We start from the raw sequence: 22,259 nt of genomic DNA on the forward strand, positions 1-22,259 counted from the left end.
CAGCGCCCCCCCTTTCTTTTCGGCAAAGCCCTCCGTTCTCTGTACCGTTCTCGAGGGAGGGGGACAGTGTGTCTTATCTCCCCACAACCAAGACCCTCACCTCCAGATAAAGGGCTCCAAGTCGGGGGAGGTCCTGAAAAGCTGCTTGCAACTGATAACAGTCTCTGCTGTCAGCCTTCCGAGCAGAGAGCCGGAAAGGGGAGGGAGCGACCGTAAATTCTGCGGCCTGATTATAATAAAGCCCCATGTGGTGATGCGTGACTGGATTTTATTGTGCCAACTACAGATGGACGCGTATTCCCCCCTGCCTCTCCCAGCCCCCTCCAGCCCACCTTGCTTTGAGAGCCTTCCTCGCACCCTCACCCCGTCCCCTGCGCCCCCGCCCCCGTCCCTGCCCCCGTCCTGCTCTTCTTCCCACTTTTCCTGGTTCCTGGTGATGTCGTTGGCAAACATCTGTTCGTTTTGTGATGCCTCCTTTTTCCTTCCTAGTCTTCCTGTCGTCACCCCGCTTGAGGCCAGGGACAGAAGTGCTTTTCTTTCTTTTTTTTTTTTTAATTTATTTATTTTCTTTATTTTATTTTTGGCTGCATTGGGTCTTCGTTGGTGCGCGCGGGCTTTCTTTAGTTGTGGCGAGCGGAGGCTACTCTTCATGGCGGTGCGCGGGCTTCTCATTGCGGTGGCTTCTCTTGTTGCAGAGCACGGGCTCTAGGCGTGCAGGCTTCAGTAGTTGTGGCATGTGGGCTCAGTAGTCGTGGCTCACGGGCTCAGTAGTCATGGCTCGCGGGCTCAGTAGTCGTGGCTCGCGGGCTCTAGAGCGCAGGCTCAGTAGTTGTGGCGCACGGGCTTAGTTGCTCCGCAGCATGTGGGATCTTCCCGGACCAGGGCTCGAACCCGTGTCCCCTGCATTGGCAGGCGGATTCTTAACCACTGTGCCACCAGGGAAGCCTGGCAGAAAAGCACTTTTAACAGTGAGCTTTGGCTTCGTCCTTGGCCCTTGGCCGTTTCCACACCTCTCTGGACATGGGCATGGGTCATAGCAGGGCCTGGCCACTTGAGCGGGGCAGAAGCTCTTCCCAGGGATGTGGCCGGCAGAGACACAGTCCCCGGCACTCAGACCTGCAGCGCTGGCGGTTCTTCTCAAAAGCCTGCAGCCAGCCGGCCTGCCTCTTCCGTCAATGGGCCTGCGGAGGTAGGGATTCCTGACATTTTCCCCTGGCCCAGACACTGTTTTAACTGGGTTTCTGTGCGTTAATTCTCATAATTGTCTTGCAAGTGGACCTTGTAATTGTCTTTCTCCTTTTTGGAATGGAAAGAAGGAAGCATAGGGAGGTTGAGTGACTTACGCAGAGTCACACATCTGGAAAGAGCTGGGCTGTGCCCAGAGCCACCAGCTCCCAGGTCTGTGCTCTTAGCTGTGACCCCGCAGCTTCTGTCGGTCACACTAAGTGCCATTTGTGTAGCAAATCATCATCCACCAATATTTTTGGAGCATCTGCTCTGGGCCCAGTGCTGGGGATGCAGAGGTTACTGAGTCCGATGTGGCCCCATCCTCAGAGAGCTCCCCTTGCAGTTGGGGGACACAGAGAAGTGAACCTATAAGGTGATTTCAGAAAGGGGTAAGGGCTGTGAAGGAAAGGTACCCAGGGGACTCTGATGGCAAGTGGCCAGGCCTGTGCTGGGAACAACTTCACAGGAGGAGCTCGGAGGGGAGGACGTTTGAGCTGAGACCTGACAAGAAGCCAGGCCTGGGAAAACGGCATGAGCAGGACAGGCAGAGGAGACAGGTGGCAAGTGCAAAGGCCCTGTGGCAGGGATGGGTTTTGGCAGGCTCAGAGGTCAGAATAGAGGCTGGTGCAGCTGGAATGGAGAAGGCGAGGAGACAGGATGGGAGAAGCTGGCAGGCCAGGGACGGGTGCCGACGGGAGACCAGGGAGGAGAACACTTGGTCATCCAGACAAGAGGCAACGGTGCCCTGGACCAGGGACCCAGTGTGCGGATGGAGTAGCAGACATTCGAATTTCCAAAGAAGCCAGCAGAGAAAAGGGGAGTGTGTGTGTGTGTGTGTGTGTGTGTGTGTGTGCGCGCGCGCGCGTGTGTGTGTGTGTGTCCGTGTGTGTGTGTGTGTCCGTGTGTGTGTGTCTGTGTGTGCGTGTGTGTCTGTGTGTGTGTGTGTGTCCGTGTGTGTGTGTCTGTGTCCGTGTGTGTCTGTGTGTCTGTGTGTGTCTATGTGTGTAGCCCCATTTCCCAGGTGACAATGCTAAGGCAGCGTGGGTAAGCCAGTCACCCAGGGCACACAGCCAGTGAGTGGTGTCACCGGGACCCTGACCCAGACCACTCTCATTTCTAAGGCCGTGCGCTTTCACAGCTCTGCGCTGCCTCCTGACTGCGGTCTGTGGGCCCCCTTCTCGTTTTCTTCAGGCCCCCTTTTTTCAACAGATCTCGAGACTGGGATGCCCTTGTCTTGTTAGCTCTTCCAGCCTCCCAGGGGGAATCGCAGACTGGGGGAGGCGGTGGCTGGGTACACAGAGGTTTGGAGAAACAACGGACGTCTCTGTGCTGTTGGAGCAAAGCCAGGCTGCGTTTAATCGTGTCTTTTATTTCAAGCTGGATGTTCTCCCGGATGTTGGGGGTCAGGGGCGTTGGCTGACTTAACAGAAGTGGGAGGAGCCAGGCCAGCTGCACACCCGGGTGGGTGATAGGTCCTGGCCGTCCTCGCAGTCTCCTCTTGGTCCCCCTGGGCTGGGACTGAGGGCAGCTCACCCACCGGGGAAGGGATCTGTCTGTTCCTGAGGTGCCAACCCTGACTGCAAGCTCGTCTCAGCTCTGTCACGAAACCCAAACATCACACTTCCTGGGCAGGGGCCTGTGACCTTTGAAATAAGTGCTTTGAAGCAGACCAGCCCTTGCTCCTGGGGCGGGGAGGCAGGAAGGAGTGTACTCTGGCCCTGCTCACAGCCCCTGGGCTCCCCGGAGCTGTCGTCCTTGTGAGGCTTCACATCCCTGGGGTGCCACGCTGGGAACTGGCTGGATTCCAGGCCCCTGGGAGAGGCAGAGGGAAGGGTCGTTGGGCTTTGCCAGGCTGGAAGTGGGGAACAGAGCACAAAGGCCCATAAGCTGGTTTAAATCAGTCTGTTGACCACTGCCTAGTACAGAAGCCACATGCCACTGAGTTAGTTGCCAAGAGTTTTAAAATGTGGGTTTTCCCATAAAAAGCTGGATTTTCAGCTTCTCGTGAAAGCTCTGAACACCTGACCACACTCGGGTTGATGTGCCCCCGGCACTTGGCCGGTGCTGCGCACCGGCTGCCCCTTAAGGTGGCACCGCGCCCTCCCGGTCAGCGTCATCCCCACCATTCTTTTCTCTACAAAAAACATGTTTGCAGTCTCCCATGAACCTCTCTCCCAACCTGAAGATGCCTGAGGTTTAGAGGTCAGAGGCAGCGGACTCCAGCACTTGCCGTGGACCCCCGGTTTACTGTGACGCGGCTGCCGTGGTCGGCGGTGAGATAGCATCCTTGCAGGCCTAGCCCGGTCCCCGCACGCAGTGGGGCATCTGATTGGCATCCCTTCCTCTCTCCTTTTATCTCCGAGACGTCAGACGTGAGGCGAGCCGGTGGGGTGGGTGCCTTTTGCAGCTGAGGGGCTTGGTCTTCCTTTCCATCGAAGTTCTCATTCAGAACCTGCAGTCTTGGCCTGTTTGCTTAGCTTTGCTTCCCCATCATTAGTAATACTTTTTCTACCCTGCTTTGCTTTGAAAGTTGGGTTTTGAGGACAGATGGCCACACCACGGAGTCCCTTGTTGGGTAAATTGCGTTAGTTTCTTGGGTGGGGGAAGGAGCCTTTATGTAGATTCCTTCTTTTTTGTCCTGGAGCGAGAGTCTGGATTCTGGGTTCACCTCCGAGGGAGTGTGAAGGGCGAAGGCTGCCCGTTCAGCTGATGTGAAACGGGCAACATCCTCACTGTCGCTCTTTCCAATAGGGCTTGAAAGGGTTGTTTTATGACAAAGCGGTTGAAGTTCAGTTAGGACTGGCCAGCAGTAGGCTTGCATCAGAGAGGGCCGGGGCGATGGAGGTGGCTCTTGTGCTCGGCGTGAGAGCGTGGGGGACGGGTTTGAAGCCCCAGAAGCTCCCTTGGCCTTGGACTACTTGCATGCAAGTGGGCACGAGAGAATGGAGCGTCCCCGTCCGCTCCAGGTCGGCGCGTGCAGGGCTCAGACCTGAGGGGAGGGACGGGGCCACATGTTCGGAACCATGAGGGTGGGAGCGGGCGGGCATCTTGGAGAATGGCTGAGATGGGGTTTGATTTCCCCGGGGGGTACGGGAGGAGCTTCCGGAGCTTGAACGTGGAGGAAAAGATGATTGTCCCCAGGCCCCGATCATGTGAAAAACTGGGGAGGTTGACCCAGACGGAACACATGTTTCCAGCAGCGGAACTTCTTAGGAGGTCACGACGCCACCTGCAACCTTGTGAGGCTTCCGGCACCCTCGGGTGACATCCACGTTCTCCACCAGGGCTGACCGGCTGGCGGCCTGAGCTGCAGCCACATCCCCACCCTGCTAACTCCCAACCTCACGATTGCCCTTCCCTCCTCATGCAGTGCTGTTCCTTCGGAGTAGGCGTGTCACAGGGCTGGGAGTGACAGGATAGAGCCCTTTGTAATCACAGTCTCCAGAAATAACCAGGAGCACGTGATTTTCTCTTGTTGCGTATGTGTCTCGTAAGCTCTGGGTACAGAACGTGATTGGGGTCACGTCGTATGTTGTTTTGCACCTTCAGTTTTCTCTTAATTTTTCTGTCACGAGCATCGTTCCACATCTTTAAACATTCTTCGGAAACATCATCTTTAACTACATATTAGTCTAGCCTTTGGTGGCAGTATAACTCTCCAGATCTCGTTTATGAATATAGTGGGTTTTTGTCTTTTTTTCAGTTTTTCGCTGTTATGTGTAACTCTGAATCGAATATATTTTGTGTAGATGAAAATGTACTCTTATGTGTATGCTTCCTGAAGTTATGTATATTGGGGATTTTAAATGAACGTAACATCCCTTAGGTTCCAGGGGTATTTAGAACGTTCTGAGTTTTGCTCCCATTCTGTAATTTTTGCAGTTTTAAGTTGCATTTTATTTTGAAAGTTCGCTAAGTGCTGGTTTTTGAGGAAAAAGAACATGTCGCTTACGTTTGCAGCTCACAGTAATTTATTTTGAAGTTCAAATTATATGGGTTATATAATGTGGGTCAGTCTAAGTTAAGGCTCCGGGTTTTGGTCTGTGCTTCATACTCTTTTCTCTTTAAAACAGAGACAGGAAACACGGTGGTCTCTCCCCTCCCTCAGCCTACCCCCCAAGAGTTGCTAAAACCTAGCACAAGCTGTCCCTTCCTGACGCTGCCCACTCAGAGACAGAACCCCTGGGTCTGGCAGGTTCTGTGCTTTAGGTCCCGGGGCTTAGGCAGATAAGGCATCATTTAACAGATTTGTTTTGGTTGGGGGGGTTGGCCCATGCAGACGGCGAGACCCCAGAAGGTGAAAGGCCGACGGAGGGAACAGCACACGACACTTCAGCAAAGATGGAGGAGGAAGAGGAGGAGGAGGAGGAGGAGGAAGAGGAGAGCCTTCCCGGGTGCACTCTGTTTATCAAAAATCTCCACTTCGACACAACCGAGGAGACGCTGAAGGGAGTGAGTGACTGCTCGGCCCGGAGGGAGCGGGCGGGGCGGGAGACCCCGTCTGCTGATGTGGTCCCTGTGTTTATCCTGCCTGGACGTGTGACTCGTGGCAGCGTGTAGATTAACAGCCAAGAGCCACCCCATTGACACCTCCACCGAGCTGTCCAGTAGACATCTCACCCGGAGATCGGAGATCGGAGCCCTGGCCAGACCAGTCTGGGGGCTGGGAGGGGCGCCCGCGTGCACTTGAAGGGGACCTGTTGGGATGCGGTGTGAGAGCTGTAGTCAGAAAACAAAGCCCCTCCCCAGATGGTGTCTGCGAGGGTAACCACCCAAAAGTAAACGCCAGCACACCCTCCTGGCCTGGTGGGAACGTGCAGAAGACACAGCACTGGGTGAACCTTGGAGGAGGGCCAGTCCTGCCTGGAATCCCTGATGGGCCGAGAGTTTTGCATTCATAGGAGGGGGGCGGAGGGGAAAAGGATGGGGAACTCCAAGTACGTGTTTGGAAAATGCCAAATGATAGGCGCCGGGGGGCTTCTAGAAGGAATTGGGCCAGAGATCTGGAAATGGGGATTCTAGTGCCAAAGGACTGGGGTCTGCGAGCTCCCCCACTGGACTGAGAACTGTCCATGGGGAGAGTCTCCATTTCTGTAAACTGGGTTTGGCACAGAATAAATGCTCGATGCCTTTTTTTTTTTTTTTAATGCATGAATTGGTGATTAGCAGCCTGACAGCCATGAACTGGCTCTGGAAAGGAAGAAGGCTGTAAGGATTGAACTGATTGGTTTCTGCAAATTCTTTTGAGCTCTGAAATCCTAGAGCTGGATTCAAGAGGGGAGATGGGGTCCACTGAGTCCCAGAGGCAGGAAGGCGGTGGATGGGTGGCAAGGAGGCCAGCCTGCATTGGGCGGGAAAGCCCAGGGTGTCAAGGTGAAGCAGGAGGTCAGAGTCTGCACGCTGGGACCCTCTGGCTAAATCTCTGATGTGACTGTCACTTGCCAGTTAGAAAAGCCACCACAGCAGCAGAGGTGCCTGGCAAAAGCAGCAGCATTTTAAGGGCAGAGGTTCGCCCTCTGGGGCAATGGGAAACCCACCCTTGGACTTTTCCTGGGCTACTTCCTGAATCCGTTTTGGCCTGGTTTGAGTTTGCTTTTACAAACAGGCACACACTAGTAGTGTCCAAAGGCTAGATAGCTTTGAAGAGGTCAAACCAGCTTGCGGAGGGTTTGTTTTTTATTTCTGCTGTGCTGGCCCGCCTGCATCTGGTATGGGGATGTCAACAACAGGAACCATTTTTTTTCTGGAAGATGTGCCCAAGCTTCAGCCTAAGAGCATCCTTGGAATTAAAGAACTCTGGAGCTGGAAGGTACAGCCAAAATGATGTAGTCCAGGTTCTTCATATTACAGATGTGGAGACTGAGGTTCAGAGAGGTCAGTTCACTGACCTAGGGTCACACAGCCCGTTCGAGGCACCGTGGCGAGCAGCGTCCGGCTCACAGGGCTCCTGTTAACAGCATCCTGAGTGGAGAGTTGTGCTTAAGGGTCAGTCTGCCTGGACTTGGGTCCCAGCCTCACTCCTTGCTAACAGTGTGACCCTGGGCTGGTCCTTTAGCCTTTCTGTGCCTCAGTTTCCCCATTTGTAAAATGGGGGTGTTAATAGAATCTTCTGTGGAGCTGTTTGGAAGATCTGATTAGAATGAATGAGATAATTCAACTGTTTGACAGTCGGAATAAGAGAGCCAGTGAATGTCAGCTGCGTCCGGATCCCCCCTCCCCTCTGCTTCCCCCTCACTCAGTCGGTGAACGGTGACCGGCACCTGCCTCTCCCTGGGCCCTGTGTGTGCTGTGGAAGACACCACAGTGAACCACAAGGACAGGAATTCGCGCTGGTCAGTTCTCAAGTTCTAGCAAGAGAGACAAAAAAAGTAAAGGGAAAAATAGAGCAGAATGTGATTTTTGAAAGTTTTAAACATTAATTGGCATTAGGTGCAGGGGCAGTGAGAGGGTCAGGACTGGGTCAGTGGACTCCAAGCTTCTAAATGTAGGCCCAGCTTCCCCACTGCGTGACCCTCGGTGATCCCCTGGACTGTTCAGTGTCGCAGGTCCTTCTTGGACACTGGGAGCCAGGACCCAGCCCAGCGGCCCTTACGGGGAACCGTAAGGGACCGTCCAAGCTACTTAAAGTAGGCCATGATCCAGTGCCTCCAGATATTTTGGGGACCCCCGAGATGATATTAGGGCAAATTTGGGGAGCCTAGTGTCTGACCAGGACCCCCACCTGCACGGTGTTTAGAACCTGGGCTCTGGAGCCTGGATCCAAATCTCAGGTCCGGGGCTTCCCAGCTCTGTGATCCTGGGTGCATCTCTAACCCCTTGGAGCCTCAGTTTTGTCATCTGAAAAATGGGGGTAGTAACCCCTACCTGGTAGAATCACTGCAAGGGCTGGATGAGTTCATGCAGGCGGAGGGCTCGGGCCAGGGCCCGGCCACGGAAGCACGTCCAGGGGTTAGCTCTGCTCTTACTCTTGCCCTCTCCATGCCTGCAGTTGCCTGGTCCCCTCTGTCTTTCAAGACACGCCCACACCAGGTTTCGGGATTAGCCCAGAACTTCTGATAATACATGTCGACATTCTCTTCCAGGTGTTTTCCAAAGTGGGTGTGGTGAAGAGGTGCTCCATTTCCAAGAAGAAGAACAAAGCAGGTATTTCACAGGCGCTCTCAGTCAGAAAGGAGCAATTCTGAAAGAAGCAGTGTCGCTCTGGGTAGGGGTAAGGGTAAGAGAGAGCAACCTCTCTCTTGCTTATTCTGAGGGTCTTCTTTCATTCTGAAGCATTGGCAGCCCCACACTCTCTCGTTTGGCTCATCTAAAATGGTCCTTCTTTCTGGGTCCCTGGAGACTCCTGGTTTCCAGTGGGGGCAGCCATGCGTGTCAGATTCTTCTGAATCTAGACCCTTTGCCACCCTGGACTGTCGGGTGGTTTCAGAGCAGTGCGATTAGAGGGCTGGCAGGGTCGACACTGTTCAGTGGCAGAGCCTCTCCCTGATCCCAGCATCTCTGTGCTCTGGAAATCTCCCAGGGAAGAGCAAGAACAGACCCGTCGTGGGCTTTCCCTCTTCCCTGCCAAGGGAAATGACCCAGATGTAGAACATCTGGAACACTCCGCTGAGTCATCAGTGACCACGCACGTCACTGGCCCCTGGGTGCCTGGGACACGCAGACCCCACCCTCATCTCTCCCGTCAGCCTCAGGCGTTGCCACGAGTCCCATGGCGTCTCGTCTGTTTCTTCTCCAGCCCTGGCTTCCTGCAGGTGATAGGCCATTGTTCCTTGCTTTCTCACAGCTGTGCGGTCCCCATCCCTTCAATTTGGCGGGATTTGTAGGGATGCCACGTGGGCCGGCCCACGGCTGTGTCCTAAGAGACTAATGAGCTAGTGGTTACAGCACAGAGCAACAAGGGGTCTGGTAGAGGGGGCCCTGGCTGGACAGGAGCCCAGGCCAGGGGTCTCCACGTCAGACCGAGACTTGGAGGGTAGGGAGGCAGAGCAGTCAGCTGGTGGGAGCGGGGTGTGGGTGAAGGAGGCAGGAGAGGGTGTAGTAGCAGGTCGGGAATGTATTGAAGAGGCAGAAGATGCACCTAGAAAGGTAGGCTGATTCCAGATCACAGAATGGCTTTCTGCCAGGCAGAGGAGTCTGGGCTTTTTGCCAGAGGAGCCTTGGAGGGTCTGAAGCAGACGGGTGCCATAGAATTTGGGGAGTTCCTTGTATTTGTTTGCTAGGGGTGCCATAATAAAGCACCACAAACTAGGTGGCTTCCACCACAGAAGTTTATTACCGCACAGTTTTGGAAGCCAGAAGTCCAGGATCAAGGTGTGGGCAGGGGTGGTTCGTTCTGAGTGCTTGTGAGGAAGGATCTGTTGCAGCCTCTCTCCTCGGCCTGTAAGTGATTGTCTTCATGTTCACATGGCATTCTCCTGTGTACACCTGTCCTGCGTTCAGAGTCCACCACCACCCCTTTTCGTTTTTATAAGGACACTGATCATATTGGATTAGCGCTTAACCTCAGGACCTCATTTTTACCTTGATTACCTCTGTAAAGGATCTGTCTCCAAATACGTTCACATTCTGAGATGTGAGGGTTAGGACTTTAATGCACACTGGGGGGCTGGGCACAGTTCAAACCGTAACATCCCTGTTCACCAGGAACCGCAGATGTAGTTTGGGCTACAAGGAAAGGCAGCTAAGCACCGAGTGAACGACCTGAAGGCTCAGTTTGGGGGTGCTGGGGACGGAGTTCAGGAAAAGAGGTGACCCCTGAAGTCTGGGGGGTGAGACAGGCTGGCAGAGGGGTCGCCAGCTCCATCCGGGGCTGTCCCTGCAGGTTGTAGTGTCACTGTGCCCGTCTCTGCAGTCAGACGCTCTGCGGAGCCTGCCTCTCGGCCCTCGGGAGCACTCTTCGGCGTGCTTTAGAACAGTTACCTGATCTTTCAGTGTCATGAGCAGCTCTTGAAAGCTACACTGTCTTTTTTAAGAGCCTGTATTTGAGAGCCCTGCTCTCTGGGGCTCATCCATCACAGCTTGGGGGGAATCTAGACGGTGTCTGTTATCAGCGAGGGTCTCAGCAGGAACCAGAAAGCACGCTCAGCTGGGGTTGTCAAGGAGATGTTTGTAGTGAAGGGGCCAAGTGCCCAGGTGTGGGCTGGGCTGAGGGGACCCACAGGGGAATGTCGAGGCAGTGGATCATGTGGGAGAATGCCCCTCCCCTGCGGAGCCCAGAGGCTGTGGGGAGGGAGTGGTGTGACCAGAGCCACAGAAGAAGGGCCACCAACAGAGCCAAGGGTGTGGGTTGGACACTGGCGTTGCCAGAACCACGCCAAAGCAGGGAGGCGATGGGGTGTGTGGAAAGAACCGGGGCCCCAACTGTCTCTCCTCCACCCGCCTATGTCAAATCGGAGCTTTCCATTGGGTAAACCAAACAGGAAACCAGAAGGCCGGTGAGCCCAAGTTGTGCTCTCTATGGACATCAACGTTCCAGGGCAGGAGAAGGGCAGAATGGATCTGCACAGCGTCAGTGAATCGGCAATGAACTTGACTCTCTGTAGTTGCCTTTAACACCATCTTAATGAGCTTTTAAAATATCCTACGGGCACAGACCCTCCAGCCTTGACCCTCAGAACAGAGTTTTCTCGTATCCACTGGAAAACAAATACTGAAAGTCACCACGGGGTGGCGCTGCCCATCAGCCAGCAGTTCTGTCTGAACCTCCCTCCTGTCGCCCGCAGAACCGTGTCTGGGCTGTTTGTGGAATTTCTTCCTGCTTTGGGCCCTCGTTTTATAACACGTGGTTGTGAGTGGAAATGCAAACACGCAGGGGCACAGCCTCACAAACAATACAGACAAAGATGAGGACTGCTGGGTCAACAGTGGTGACCTCTGAGCCTCATTTGGGCCCATCAGCCTTGAGCAGACCCTCTTGGAGTTCAACAGTGAAAAAAATAGAGAGTAAAATTAGTAAATCAGCATGAACCGCGGGGGCGGAGGCATGCATCACATTTCGTGTCAAAGAGCAAGGTGTAATTAGAGACCTTATTCTTGTGTGCCCTCAGTTATACATATTTACATTCAGGAAGCAAGGTTCTCTATAAATTTTGGAGATACCCCTGGCTATCTGAACTCATGCTACTCACGACCCAGCAATAGGGAACCAGAGGAGTTCTAATAAGGTGGTGACAACCTCCCTCTCCCAATCGTATGTCTGAAAGCCAGGAACCAGGTGTAACTGGGTGGTCAGAAATACTTTGTGAAGAGTAAGCCTTCGGCGCACTTGACCTTGATGCATGTGTTCGTTTTATGCATTATGTATGGAAGCGGGGGACTGCCTGGGTAGAGGTTTTGCCGCTTGTCGTGGCGATGGTCATCCCTCCCTCCCAAAGGCGGGATTCTATTATGAAGTTAATTATCACGTCGATCATCTGTTAATTAAGAGTCAGCTGGGCCTCAGGTGGCGGCTATGTAACCTCGTTGGCTGATTCTTCAAGACGACTGGTAATAAATGCCAAGCCGGGAGCTGGGATCTTTTTGGGAACAAAGAGGGGCATGAAGAAATGAGAATGTCGAGGGGCCGTCCAGGGGCCCCTTGGAGCCCTTGAACTTGGTCTGGTGCACCTTCTTTGTTTTCCCCCCTGCCTGGCGCCCCAGTACGATTCCCACCTCTCTCTCTTACAGGCGCGCTGCTGTCCATGGGGTTTGGATTCGTGGAATACAGGAAACCGGAGCAGGCCCAGAAAGCTCTCAAACAGCTCCAGGTAAGTGGGGATTCTCAGCCGAGGTCCACGGGGGCGCGAGGCAGGCGGTGCGGTATCCCGTCAGTCTTCTGAAATTGAGTGGGAATGCAGATCAGTCCTCATCTTCCCAGGCCCATTGCTTTCTCCAGTTCCCTAGGGGACTGTGGCCCACGGCCTTGAACCTTGCTTAGCTCCCCACAGTCACTGCAATGCATTCCTTCAGTCTGCAACCCTTGATCAAGAGCCTGGTTTGTGCCAGACCTCAGGGAGATGGGTGAAGCAGACCTCTGAAGAAATACGCCAAGACCGGGTCCTGAGAAGTGCTCGGATGCAGGCACTGTGGTGAGGGGAAGGCTACCTTAGATCGCGTGGTCAGGAGAGGCCCTCTCTGAGGACGTGACAGTTGAGCTGACACCTAATTGACAAGAAGGAGTCAGCTGCACAGAGCTCTTGGAACAGCACGTGCAAAGGGTCTGGGGCAGGGACTCTGAGGCAGGAGTGAGCTTACTATGTTTGAGGAGCAGAAAGAGGCCAGTGTGGCAGGGACAGGGTACACAGTGGGAGGTGTGTGCAGCTGGATCTTGCAGACCTTTTATGGACTGTGGAATTCAACAGAGGCAGTGCGATCCCATCAGAGGGCTTGGAGCACTTTGGGGAAGGATCTGATTTCTGCTGCAGAACAGTCTCTCCAGCTGCTGTATGGAGGGTGCATCATAGGAGGGCAGGTGGGAGACCGCTGAGTCCTCCAGGCACAGGTCAGGGTGGATGCAGTGAAAGTGGGGAGAAGGGGGGTGAACGCAGAGGTGTTTGGGACACAGACTCATGTCCTACTGAGAAAGGAGTGATGCCCTCCTGCTAGGTCAAAGTGCAGGGACAGGTCAGGGCCCTGGATGGCAGGAAGGGAGCTGAGGTTACAGGGAGCAGAACAGAGCCCCAAAGTGGGCCAGGCCTCAGCTTAAGACATGTCTTCAGCACCTTCCCTGACACCCCACGTCCCCAGGCCCTTCGGTGGCAGGAAGGGGACAAGGAACAGTGCTTTCTCACGAGCGTCTTTCTTTCTGGAGGCCCGCTTGCTCCAGGGGGTCCAGGATCCTTTTTAAACCCTATTCAGAATGTCACGTGTCTGTATAGGCCATCCAGGCAGCGGCAGCATTAGATGGAGTTGACCAGGGCCAAGTTTACAAGCGAGCGCGTAGCAAGCTGCACGCCCTCCCAGCTCCCATTCTCTCTGAGACGTGGGCTTGGGCCTGCACAGCTGGGCTGGATACCGGGTGAAAAGGGCACCCATACCGGCCCACCTCCCTGTGGAGCCTGGGTTTATAGGGACCTTCCAGGTGATGCAGTCTGTCCCAGTAGAGCTTGCTAGTCAAGCGAAAGGCCTTGGGGGTTATAGGAAATGTAACTGGGCACTTAGCCGATATGATCATTTCTGTAGAATTTTGATGACCCTCCCTTTGGCCCAAAGCAACTCCAGGGAGGGCTGAATTGGGCTTGGGTGGGGTGATGGGGCGGGATGGCCTCTGGGGCCTCTGCTCGCACTTGGAAAGGCTCTCTGCTCTCCACCTCACATGCCCACGGGCCCAGGCTAGCTGTGTAAGCTAGCGACGGGGCCGGCATCACCCAGAACAGAACCTGGGCACCCGTGCCCCTTCTAACGGGGCAGCCACCTCTTGGCCTCAGCCAGTTACTGCCTGATGGGCAGGTGGGCCCCAGCCATACCAGATCTTCTCTGGTTTTTTGTTTTGTTTGTCGTTTTTTCAAGAGACACTAGAAATCCAACTTTTTTTTTTTTTAAACATCTTTATTGGAGTATAATTGCTTTACAATGGTGTGTTAGTTTCTGCTTTATAACAAAGTGAATCAGTTATACATATACATATGTTCCCATATCTCTTCCCTCTTGCATCTCCCTCCCTCCCACCCTCCCTATCCCACCCCTCTAGGTGTTCACAAAGCACCGAGCTGATCTCCCTGTGCTATGCGGCTGCTTCCCACTAGCTATCTATTTTACATTTGGTAGTGTATATATGTCCATACCACTCTCTCACCCTGTCACATCTTACCCCTCCCCCTCCCCATATCCTCAAGTCCATTCTCTAGTAGGTCTGTGTCTTTATTCCCGTCTTGCCACTAGGTTCTTCATGACCTTTTTTTTTTTCCTTAGATTCCATATATATGTGTTAGCATACTGTATTTGTTTTTCTCTTTCTGACTTACTTCACTCTGTATGACAGACTCTAACTCCATCCACCTCACTACAAATACCTCCATTTCATTTCTTTTTATGGCTGAGTAATATTCCATTGTATATATGTGCCACATCTTCTTTATCCATTCATCCGATGATGGACACTTAGGTTGAAATCCAACTTTGTCATTAGATGTTGTGTACTCATTTAACTGGATTTCAGCTCTGCACGCCCAGTGGTCTGTCTTTCTCTTCCGTGTAATTCAGGAGCCTGTCAGATTCTACCTTGCACACATTAGAGTTATGTTCTGTGCCTCTCTGTGTGCTACATACGGGCATATTACCACAAAGAACTGTTTATACGAAGCTACGTGTGCTGTATTTTATGGGAGACTTAAAGGATTTTCAAGGGTAATTTTGCTAATACACCAGTTTTGCCTTAAGGGACCCATGTTAAGAGCCTAGCTTTAGATGCATCTCTGCTGTGATTTAGAATTTTTTTTTAACAGCATACAATCCAAACCAAACTCTCTCTCTGCAAGCCAGACCAAAGGGGCTTACTTTGCCTGAAAATGCTTATAAACAATGGAAAATTCTGTGCCCCTTGAATGGCTTAAAGGTCAAGGCCCACTCATGGCTCCAGAGGACTTGGAGGGCTGGGTCTCCGTAACCACCAGCTGCTGCCAGGGCTCAGCGGGAACCACTTCCAGGAAAAGCCCTTCTCTGTCCTTGACTCCAGCGGGCTTGTCTCCTGGGAACAGTCAATGCCCCCTCGAAGTTCTCTCTCCCCTCACTCAGCCGAAGCCCACTCCGGTGAAGGACAGGGCTACGGGTGAGTGCTTCTAAGAGGACAGAGGGACAGGCTGTGTTGTCTCATCTCTCAGGGTCACGTCATGGACGGCCACAAGCTGGAAGTGAGGATCTCAGAACGAGCCACCAAGTGAGTCTACACTGCCCCCTCTTCCTTGGATTGAGTCCGTCCCTTTTGTGTTGGTGCCGGTGCCCTGGAGGGTGTCTCATGGTCTTTGAACATCCTACCCCACCCAACCCCCCCTCACCCTGGGACCCCTTCCTAATTAAGGAGGTGTCCCGCGTGCCAGCTCCGATACCCATTTCCCTGGTAAACTGGGACCAGGCCAGTCCCCGGAGTAAACGTGTTAGTACACATCTATTATAACAAAAGGAACACGGGCGGGAGAAGCAAGCAAAACCCACTTATCTTGGCCCTATAAATAAACCCAGGGAGACTTGCAAGTTGCTGGAGTCTTGGACGAACCAGAAGCAGTGATAAAACCTAGACGTCTCGCATCATGGGGCTTTCTTTCTTGGAGCTGGACAGCGGTTCCCAGAGACAGCCTCCACTTAATTTGAAAGAGATTCAGTAGATGTTAGAGACGGAGACAGGCCACTGGACCCAATGACCAGTTTCCTAAGGTAGTGGCGGTCTCTTGGGAGTTTTAGTTTTGCCCCTACATCTTCACCCTTGCAAGTTCTAATTGAACTAATACACTGGAGGTGCTTTGAACAGTGCCCGGCATGTAACGCGTGCCTGGGGTCAGCCTTTATCATTGTTGTCATTGTCAATCCCATCTGTCCGCCTCAGGTGATGAAGTGACCACCTCTAACAATCCTTGGGCTGGTTTAAGATATTTATTTGATGGTTTTCAGCAAATCAGTCATTTGTTGTGGTCGTTGAGCAGACTAGCTGCCAGTGAACTGACCTGAAGCTGCCGCTATCTCTTCCTTCTCTCTCTGTTTTTTAATGCTACCTGTGAAGCCAGCCTCGGCCACCTCTGGTGGTGTCCACCCATCCCAGGCCATTCCATGCTGAGTATCCTTAGCCAGAAGAAGCTTGGTGTGGGAGCCCCCAGAAGCTAACGTGAATTAAGAGTGGTTGGGGGGGGGGGGCGGTCCAAGTTTTGTGCCCTGCAGCTTTGGGTTCTAATCCAGGGGCTGTGTGATCTTGGGCGGGTGATTTTGCCCATAAAGTAAAATGTGAAAACTGGAGGCTGTGCATGAAGCATCTAGCATGAAGCATCTAGCACATGCCCAGCACGTGATCACTCAGCCAGTGGTGCCCGGTCTTTCTTCTCAGTCCCCTGACTCCAGGGAGTCAGGCTGAAGTCACCTTGCAGGCTCTCAATTCCTAGGCAGTGTTCATTTAGTCTTTCTTTTATTCAACAAAAAATTACAGAAAGCCTACTGGGCACCAGGCACTCTTCCCAGGATCTGGGGAGGGAGATTCCTCGTGGGGTTTACATTCTAGGGCAGTGCTATTTGATTGAAGTTTCTGCGGTGATGAAAACATCCTATAATGTTCTACATCTGCACTGCCCAGCATGGTAGCCACTTGCCACACATGGCATTTGAGCTCTTGAAACGTGGCAACTACCACTGTGTTAATTATCTATCATTACATAACCAAGTATCCCAAAACTTAACAGCTTAAAACAGCAAACATTTATTATGTCACAGTTCCTGAGGGTCAGGAATTCAGGAGCAGCTTAGCTGGGAAGTTCCATCTTGGCATCTCTTACGAGGTTGCAGTCAAGACGTTGGCCAGGGCTGCAGTCTCATCTGAAGGCGCAACTGGGGTTGATGGATTCACTTGCAAAATGGCACATTCACATGGCTGTTGGCAGGAGGCCTCAGTTCCTCACCACGTTGGCCTCTCCCTAGGCTTGCACAAGTGTCCTTACAGCCTGGCAGCTGGTTTCCCCCAGAACGAGTGATCCAAGAGAGAATAGGGAGGAAGCAGCAATGTCTTTTATGACCTAGTCTCAGAGCAGGAGAGGAGTACACAAGGGTCATGAATACCAAGAGACAGAGACCATTGGGAACCATCTTGGAGGCTGGCTAGCCCAGCAACCGAGGAGTTGAATTTTTAATTTTGTGTCATTTTAATATCGATTTAACTGTTAGCCACGTGCAGCTGGTGGCTGCCGCGTTGGACGGCACAGCCCTAGAGGACAGACCGTAAAGAGAAACGTGACTGAATATGTAATATGCTCTTGGATAGTGATGAGTGCCAGGAAAATCGAGCCAGGGGTGGGAGTGGGAGTGGGCTGCTATTTTAGTGGAGACGGTTAGGGAGGAGGTGACCTGGAGCAGACTTAAAGGAAGTGAGTCATAACCGTCCTCATAATCACGGCTGCCGTTTATGGAACGCTTACCCTGTGCTAGGCACAGTGCAAAGTGTTATGACGTGTCTTTCATTAAATCCTCAAACAATCCGATGAGGTTGGCACTATTATTAGGCCTGTTATACAGTTGAGAGGCCCAGAGAGGCCAAGTAATAACTTGTTCAAGATCACACAGATCCTAAGTGGCCGACGGGGCATTCACACCCAGATTGTCAACTCACAGCTGTGCTCGTGACTCTCCCCTGCTTCCATGGAGTGGAGGGTTTCCCTGGAAGAGCAGGGGCACAGGTTTGGGATGGCCTTGAACCTCAGGTGGAGAGAGTTTCGTCTCGCAGCCCTGACCCACCTCCGTGGTTAGAAACTGCTCCAGGCCCCTGGATGCTGCGCTTCAGGTTCGTGAGGAAATGTCTCCAACAAGACCTTGGGACCAGCCGGCATCTTTCTGGGCACCTGCAAAGAAAGAGACAGAGGAGACTGGGTTTAAGGAGAAGAAAGAGACAGGAGACTGGGTTTAGGGAGAAGAAAGAGACAGAGGAGACTGGGTTTAGGGAGAGACTGCCCCCACCCCCATCAGAGTTCTGTCCTCAAGTCCCTGCTAGCCCCTGAGGGTCTCAGATGAAGGGCAGCAGGCACCCCAGGGTAGGATGTGCCGACTGGACATCCACAGCTGCTGGGGGGGAAGATAATTAGGCTGCGTGCCACCCAGGGGAGCCCGCCTCCTTCCCCTTTCCTCTCAGCCGCGTCCACGCAGAGTCCCCGAGTCCCTCACCTGAGCAGAGGACCAGAGCATCGGTGCTGGGGCGGGAGGGGGCCGGTGGAGTCAGCAGAGGGCAGCAGCTGCCGAGGCCCCGAATGACCTGAAGCCTTTCCCCCGACCCTCCAGGCCAGCCCTGACATCCGCTCGGAAGAAACAAGTGCCCAGAAAGCAGACAACCTCCAAGATCCTGGTGCGGAACATCCCCTTCCAGGCTGACAGCCGCGAGATCCGCGAGCTCTTCAGGTGAGAGGCGCTGGTCCGGTCCGCGGGGCCGTCGTGTCGGGGGGAGCCTGCTGGGCCTTCGGGTCCTCGATGGTCTGCCGAAGGCCAGCGCGGTGGCCTCTCAAAGGTCGTCTTCTGGCTGCCTTTGATGTGTCTCCCTTAATCCCAGACATTGCTCTCCAGACCGCTGGGCAGAAACATGTCCAAACAGGGTAATCAGTCTTCTTCATCCCCACCAGCGACCTGCAGGAGGGACAGGGACCCAGGCGGCTGACGCCCAGCTCTGCCCATGATCTGCCTGAAATCCTGCCGCCCAAGTCATGCTTTGGTTTAAGCCAGTGGCCCAATACCTTCTCTGCACATTTGAATCACCTGGTGACTTTTATAAATACACCTTTGCTCAGGCTCCGCCCCCAGAAAGTTGCAATCGGTTGGTCAGGGGTGGAGCCCAGATGCTGGTATTTGGATCAGAGCGCCCCAGGGGATTCTGATATCCAGCCAGGGTCGGGCAGCACTGGTCTGCACTGCTGTCTATGGAAAGCGCGCTTTGAGATGAGGGAGGATCGCCTGCCGAAATAATGCAGTCCACCAGCAGCTGCTACAGCACAGGAGTCAAAACTCAGAGGTCTCTTGGGGGCCAGGCAGCAAACAGCCTGGCAGAGCAGACTGGGTGGGAACTGGCCGACTGGAGGGCCAGCGGAGATGCTGGGCAGGGACGCAGATGTCGTAGGACCAGTCCTTCCCGCGTTTTGAAAGAGAAACTGGCAATCTGGATTCTTGAGTTGGCAACTAATGCAGTTTCTAAAAACACTCTGTGTGGGACAAAGTCTACCTGAGGGCCGGATACAACCCAGGGGCCACGAGTTTGCAACCCCTGTGCCGGTACATTACACTGTTTGATTTTTCAGATAAGTTAGGTATCACGCAGCACCAAGCCTTGGATGAAACGTCTTTAGAGAGAGGGCATAAGGGGGAAACGTTTATAAAGCCAGGGCACTCTCCAGGTGTGTGCTGTGTGGCACAGAGAACAGACCCTTCTAGCTCTCAGAACCTAAGGCAGATGACATTGGCCCCAACCAAGCAGATCATGGAAGCTCGGCTGCAATCTAGGAGTGTTCTGGGGACCGACAGCCCTGTGGCCTGCATAGGGGTGAACATTTAGGATTCCGTGTACTAGACCTTGTTTGTTTAACCTGCATTTGTCCGGTTCTGGCGTGAACATCAGGAGAGCTAAATCCCGATTAGGATTACCAATTAGCATCTGGCCAGGTCAGCTGTGGTTGCAAAATAGAAGTCCTAGATTTTGGAGACTGGAAAGTATGTGTTATCTTTGTGTGAAATCTACCCTCTTTGCTCCTACTCCGTGGTGTAAAGAATGGGGAACCACTTGAAGGGTCTGCTTTAAAAATCCCTGTCGTCCTCCCCCCCATTCTAAATCATACACTGGCACACAATTCATTAACAGACATCAGCCCAGTGCTGATGCAAAGACGGGGACCCTGTCGATTTCTTAGTAGCAGGGTCTTAGCTATGATCCCAGGGTCCCCTGTGTGGTAGTAACAGCCTGGTAAGGTGGGGTCACCATCTGCAGGAGGCTGTTTTCCATCTCCCAGCCTCTGGGGAGGCGAGTCAAGAGGAGTGGGTCGCCGTCACGAGAAGGTATGTATCCCGAGCCTCGCACGGCCGCTGGTTTCAGCCATGCTCCTGCTTTTTAAAGAGTCCAATTTAAGAACTGCCAGATCAAAACGGGATTGCTCTGAGCAGCACGTGTTGATCAGGAAACAGCATCCTGCCGAAATGACAGTTTTGCTTGGTTCCGCAGTCTGTTGAGGGTGACACTTATCCAGGGAAACAAAAGACCGCAACGGGAAGGGAAAAGCGCTTTGTCTGATCTCACGTTTTATGTTTATTTTGAGAAGACAGGGAATTAGTGTCCCCCGAACATCATTACATGTGGTGTCTCGTCTTCCTGCCATTGTTCTGGTGGTAGTTTTCATCAACCCCTGGAAATCCAGAGCCTGCTTGGAGCCTGGCTTTGTTGTGCGTTCTGGCTGGGGGTTTGAGGCCGTTCCGAGCGCGGGCAGCAGGGGTCGCTGTGAGCCTTCTCTGGGAGACAAGCTCCACCAGGAAAGCACAGACCCAGTTTCAGACAAAGCCAGTGTCCGGCAAAGGTCAGAGCCAGGGGAAGATGTCAGGGTTTAGGGGAACCAGTCCGGTCTATTTTGCCAGGCAGTTTTCATGGAGTTATCCTACCGGGCATAATCAAAATCACCAGCTCGCTGTGTGTTGGGCTCTGCTACACGACTTCCTATGCTGTATCTTTTATTAAGCAGCAGAGCAGCGCTGCAGAGGAGGAATGCTGTTATCCCTTAGTGGAACCACCATCCCGCACGTGTGTCATCTGCACCAGGCACTGTGCTAGGCGCCCGGCACGTAGCCATTTCAGGAGACACAGGCTCCTTTCTCGAGGAATTCACTCTTTGTGAAGGACCAGGAAGGAAAGCGACAGTGACAGTCGCACAGTGACACACCCGGTGTGTGAGGGCATGAGTGCAGCGCTGTGGGAGGGCACGGTCTGGTTCTTGAGACAGCCCACTGGGGGACAGCAGCTCACCCGCTGCTCGCCTGCCGCTGGGGGCCCTGCCCGTGCACTGGGGGCGGCGGTTTCTCAGCCGGGACGGTGTTTGCCTGGGCCTTTCCTGGAGGCCACCAGCCTTCCATCTGGGCCTCACTGCACCACACCCCAGCCCCTTAAACCCAGCCCGTTGGGTGCCAAGAGGCCCTGCAGATACATGCCTCTGCGGGATCGTCCTCTGGGACAATTGGAGGCTCGCCCTTTAGGAAAGTCAGAGAGTAGACACAGCAGTGAATTAGGAGACGGCAGTTCTCTCTCTGCCACCCCCTTTCTGGGCCTCAGTTTCCCCTGGCATAAAACAGTACTCATAATACTGGTGATAACATGTGCTACGAATTGTGATAATGATGCTAGCGTTTATCATTATCATGAAGTAGATTTTTCGAGCGCGACCTCTGTGCCGGGCTCCGTGGGCTGAAGCGCTTTGCCTGATTACAGCCCCGCGGAGTGCTTGTCATCGGCTCCATTTCCCAGTGAAGAAACCAGCTCCAGAGCCCAAATCCCTACCCACTGCGTTGTCAGATGGCTCGGGCTGGCACCCAGCTCCCTCACCATGTGGCTGCCTCAAGGGCTGTTAAAAGGATTAAGTGAGATTATGCATGTGGGGCACTTAATACAGCACCTGGTATGGAGTGGGTAGTTAGCTAGCATGAGCTGTGGTTATTAAACAGCACAAAGCCAGCGGCTCCAGGCTCTGAACCCAGGGCAGGTCTGACTCTAGACAGAGCCCGTGTCACAGTAGTGCTGAATCCTTGGAAGTTCTCTGCAACATATCCTTTTTTTGTTGTTTTTTCCTCTTTTCCCTAATTATCTCCCTCCCTCCCAGCTCCCCGCGCCCTCCACTGTAGTCCTCTCCCCCTCCAGCTAGGTTCTGGGGCAGAGAGGGTCAGCAAGGAAAGTGAGACACAGGGCGAGGCCGAGCTGGTCCTCCTCAAGCCCTGAAAGGAAATGTGGAGGACAAACCGGGGTTCCCCAGACCGTGCAAGGGTACACATGGATGCAGGGAGCCAAAGCCTCAGCCCACAACCAGAGCAAGGATGGCAGTGGTCCTCGGCTCACCCAGCAGGTGCCCACAGTCTTAAGTCAGTATCGATTCCAGAAGAAGAAAGATGTAACGTGGGCATCCCCCTGCTCTCCGGGTTGACTGTGGGGTAGGTGTGTGTGCGCATGTGCATGCCTGTGCTAAGTTGTTTTGCTAAGTTGTTTTTTGTTTCACATCTTTATTGGAGTACAGTTGCTTTACATCGTTGTGTTAGTTTCTGCTGTACAACAAAGTGAATCAGCTATACGTATACACATATCCCCGTATTCCCTCCCTCTTGAGCCTCCCTCCCACCCTCCCTAAGCTAAGTTGTTTTTTTAT

At 53.4% G+C, this 22,259-nt stretch overlaps 1 protein-coding gene across 1 annotated transcript in view; it reads left to right on the forward strand.

Annotated features, from left to right (window-relative positions):
- Positions 1-22,259, forward strand: part of RBM19 (RNA binding motif protein 19) — a 122,705-nt gene that overhangs the window by 25,143 nt on the left and 75,303 nt on the right. Inside the window, exons 17-21 of the mRNA XM_036823343.1 lie at positions 5,507-5,679; positions 8,310-8,370; positions 11,893-11,972; positions 15,024-15,079; positions 18,166-18,282. Coding sequence (XP_036679238.1) covers positions 5,507-5,679; positions 8,310-8,370; positions 11,893-11,972; positions 15,024-15,079; positions 18,166-18,282 — 487 coding nt within the window. The remainder of the gene's footprint in view (positions 1-5,506; positions 5,680-8,309; positions 8,371-11,892; positions 11,973-15,023; positions 15,080-18,165; positions 18,283-22,259) is intronic.

This window comes from Balaenoptera musculus, chromosome 14 (assembly GCF_009873245.2).
Source record: "Balaenoptera musculus isolate JJ_BM4_2016_0621 chromosome 14, mBalMus1.pri.v3, whole genome shotgun sequence".
Classification (NCBI taxonomy): Eukaryota; Metazoa; Chordata; class Mammalia; order Artiodactyla; family Balaenopteridae; genus Balaenoptera; species Balaenoptera musculus.